Below are 3,672 nucleotides of genomic sequence, written 5' to 3'. Positions count from 1 at the left end.
TAAAAGTCAGAGGTCATAAGGAGTTTACCAAAACGAAATGTTGCAAAGATGGGAGTAACAGATGTCAAAGGAAGGTTTATTTTTTGGGGGGGGGAGACATCTGGTCACCGGAAACTAAAAGCAATTTCAAATGTTAGTTAAACTTTAAAGAGTCACAGTATTCTATCAAAAGGATGGATGTTGATTTTTATCAGCTTTATGGGTTTTCTAACATCTGTCTATCTAGATTGTTCCTATATTGTTAGAATAGACAGACATCTCTCTATCTAGACAGATACAGAACCACACAGACACCCACTAGAAGGAAAAAATGAGTTTCCTTCTAACCATCTATAACATTTATATAATCCAATATAACACTTGGATTCTATTGGCTGAGAGGTTGCTAGGCGACGGTACTTTTCTGTGTGGTTTCAGCAGCAGTAGTGTGGTGATATTAAGGACAACAGTTGAGTTTGTTCCTTTGTTTCATTTTTCAGATTATTTTCTGTTAGTTTGTAGTTTTAATAGTTTCTTGTTTTTTATTTTTGTTTTGATATTTTTTTATGTCATAATTGCATTAAACTATAAACTTTTTGTTATTTAGTGTCAAATGGATAAAAATAGTTAAAGATTTCCATCTGACCAGCAGCTCCTTGAAGCTGATGACCTTTGACCTTCTGTGGAAGCAGAAAGGATGGACTTAGTTTTTCTCTCAATGCTTCAGCACTTTGGTTCTGATTCATTTCATTAAATTATGGTTCAATATAATGTTTATTGCTGTTGCATTGAGCTCATTTTAAGAGCTGCTGAGGATCAAATGAGCTTTTAATCATGTGCTGGTCAATGAACAGCAGAACTGGTTCTGGTTCTGGTCACTTTTTTAAAAACTATTTGGATAATTTAAAAACACTTCATCTGTTTAATAATCAGACATCATTCAGGTTGTAGTATTTCCACCAGAGGGAGAAAAATCCCTACCATTGAAGATTCCAGTTAGTTCCCAGTCAAAACAGGTTCTGGTTCCATTAGAGCTGAACAGAACCTGGATCAGCAGAATAACAGAAGCAGAGTGTTTGTGTTCAAACTGGGAGTCATGAGTAGATTTTATGTCTTCAGACGTCAACAGATAAACTTTTCTCTGACAGTTTTCAGTCTGACCAGTCAAACCAGTCAAACCAGTGTGGCCTCATTTCTACTCAGAATACTTTCTGTTTAAACTCACCTGTTAAGTTGTGGCACCAGTCTGGTTCTGTTGGGTCTCAGTTTGTTGATCACATATTCTTGTTCAAGTCTTTGGATCGTCTGAACAAACTGTAAGTTTTCTTTGTTTTCTACATGAACTTTGTCTTCAGAAACTTTAATGTCTGTTTCTTATTTTTCTCTCTGATGTTTGGAGAAAATGTTCACCTCTAATTTCAGTTCAAACTTTAATCTCTGTTGTTTTAAGGTTAATCGATGTGATTATTGATGAACTAGAAACAAACATAATGAACATCTGATGTTTTTTTCTTGTCTGAATAAATTAATTCATGATTTTTATTTCCTTGTATCAAACTCTGGTCTCCACCATGAAAGTCAGACACAGCAAGTGCGTCCTACTTCGTTTCAAAATTAAATGCTGCTAAAGTAAAATGTGTTCAATTCAGTCAAATTACTTAATAGTTATTCTTAATCGCATTTAATCCACTTGTAGAGTTTAATAATTAACTAACTAAAATACTTCCTGTTGTTCAGGTTGAATCAGTGAATGTAAATGCTGCTCCATGTCTCCATCTAGTGGACTGATAGTAGAAGTGCAGCAGCTGATGGCAGCTTCCTCTGCCTCTCTGCTGTCTGACTGCATTCACCTGACACTGATATGAAGCAGAGAAGAAGAGCCAATCAGAGGAGGAGCAGCTGATCTTTTTCCAGCTCTAATGATGTAAAGGATGATCAGAGTTGATGTGCAGATGAATGATGTGTGTTTCCTCTGCAGGTGAAGGTAGAAAGTGTGTGTGAGCTGATGTGAATTCAGCAGCATGGATCAGTGTGAGGACAGAGAGGAGGGAGTCCCTCCCTCTAAAACCACTCTGTGTGGGGAAGATGAGCCCCAGAGCAAAGGTCAGAGGTGAGGTCACCATCTCTAACTGTCCACAGCCCTTTTCACACAGCGTTCACTATATCAGGCCAGAACAGACGTGGTGATGAAGCTGCTGCTGCTCCTCTTTGCTGATTAAGTTTAAATCATCATGTTTCTGTCAGGATCCATCAGAGACTCAAACCAGAACCAGAACCAGAACCCAGCTGTGTGTCCTTTAAGAGTGACAGGTCAATGGATCTTCTCATTAACTTTAAATCTCCTGGATCTCCACCATCAGAGAGGTGAGCTGTTTCTAACTGCTGTAACTGTTCTGTTTATATCTGCTATTGTGGCCATGTGATGATAACAAGTTCTGTTGGGTTCTGTTGTAATGAAAACATTAGAATGAATTTCAGGTTATTTTTTGTTCATATGCATTACATAAATAACATTGATGTCTCCATGATAACATGATACCATGGAGACAGTAAAGTCCAAATGGATTGTTGCTACTGCAAAATTATTTAAATAACTTGAGTATTAATCAGGTCCATTTAGATCAACAATCTTTACCCAGAGGTTCTACACGTCCATCTAGTTTACAGAAGTCTTAAAATTCGATCTGATGTTTTCCTGAGATTAATTTAACCATCATTCAGGTAATGACACTGCCCCCTACTGGCCAGTTATTGACATCATACATAAGCAATTACTGCTGATGAATCCCGGAAAAAAATAACCAGAATAAACTCACTTTTAAACCAGGACACAATTCCATAAACTATTATGTTGACATGACCTTTGAATAACAAACATTTAATTGCATTTTATTCTGTTTTGCATCAACTTATATTTTTCAAAACAAATTTATTAATTTATTTTGTACAATATTAAAATTAAGACAAAACAGTTTCTATGAATTAATTTCATGATTATAATTACATCTCCATGTTTCAAACATCATCCAATATGATGCGGTTAAACTAAATAAATTAACTTGTAGATGTGATTGAGCAGTGGGCTTCAGTGTCTCTAATGGACCATCTGGTTCTGATTGAAGCTCCATCAGATCCTCCTTGGATGGTCAGAGTGGAAATGATTCCTGGTTCTTCTCCATGTCAGAGCTCAACACTAAGATCACCAAACTTCTCTCAGTCATTTCAAACCAACATGTTGGTCTCAGAAACAAATCTTTCTGCTCTTTAAAGAAGGCTGGACATTATTCAGGAGGATCAATGATCGGGAACATGTTGGAGGATTGGACCGGTTCTGATAGGAATCATTTAGAACATCAAGTTGACAATTTGTTTGGTTCTGTTGTGTCTCACAGCTCTTTATTTTACAAACGGTCACAATAAAATTAATCTTTAAAACAGAACTCCACAGAAAGTTTTTAGAGTTTTTTTTTTTTTACCAGGTTCCATCAGAGTTTCTCACAAGAAGAAGAACCAGAACCCAGCTGTGTGTCCTTTAAAACCAACAATTCAATGGATCATAAGATTGACTTTAAATCTCCTGGACCGCCATCATCAGAGAGGTGAGCCGTTACTAATTGTTGTAACTGTAGAAGTAGAACCGGTAAGAACTCAGATGTTCCCAGTTATATTTACAGAGAGGTTTGATCTACTATC

The 3,672-nt window shown here is 36.6% G+C and overlaps 1 protein-coding gene across 1 annotated transcript in view; it reads left to right on the top strand.

The window, feature by feature from the left end:
* Positions 1-991: 991 nt before the first annotated feature.
* The window catches only part of LOC114149750 (protein NLRC5-like), a 1,536,511-nt gene continuing 1,533,830 nt past the window's right edge, over positions 992-3,672 (top strand). Inside the window, exons 1-3 of the mRNA XM_028025804.1 lie at positions 992-1,295; positions 1,958-2,089; positions 2,224-2,343. Of these exons, the coding sequence (XP_027881605.1) occupies positions 2,001-2,089; positions 2,224-2,343 (209 nt within the window). The 5' untranslated portion in view covers positions 992-1,295; positions 1,958-2,000. The remainder of the gene's footprint in view (positions 1,296-1,957; positions 2,090-2,223; positions 2,344-3,672) is intronic.

This window comes from Xiphophorus couchianus, chromosome 8 (assembly GCF_001444195.1).
Source record: "Xiphophorus couchianus chromosome 8, X_couchianus-1.0, whole genome shotgun sequence".
In the NCBI taxonomy this organism is placed as follows: Eukaryota; Metazoa; Chordata; class Actinopteri; order Cyprinodontiformes; family Poeciliidae; genus Xiphophorus; species Xiphophorus couchianus.
The sequence above is the reverse complement of the archived record's forward strand: the minus strand, read 5'-3'. Positions and strand labels throughout refer to the sequence as shown.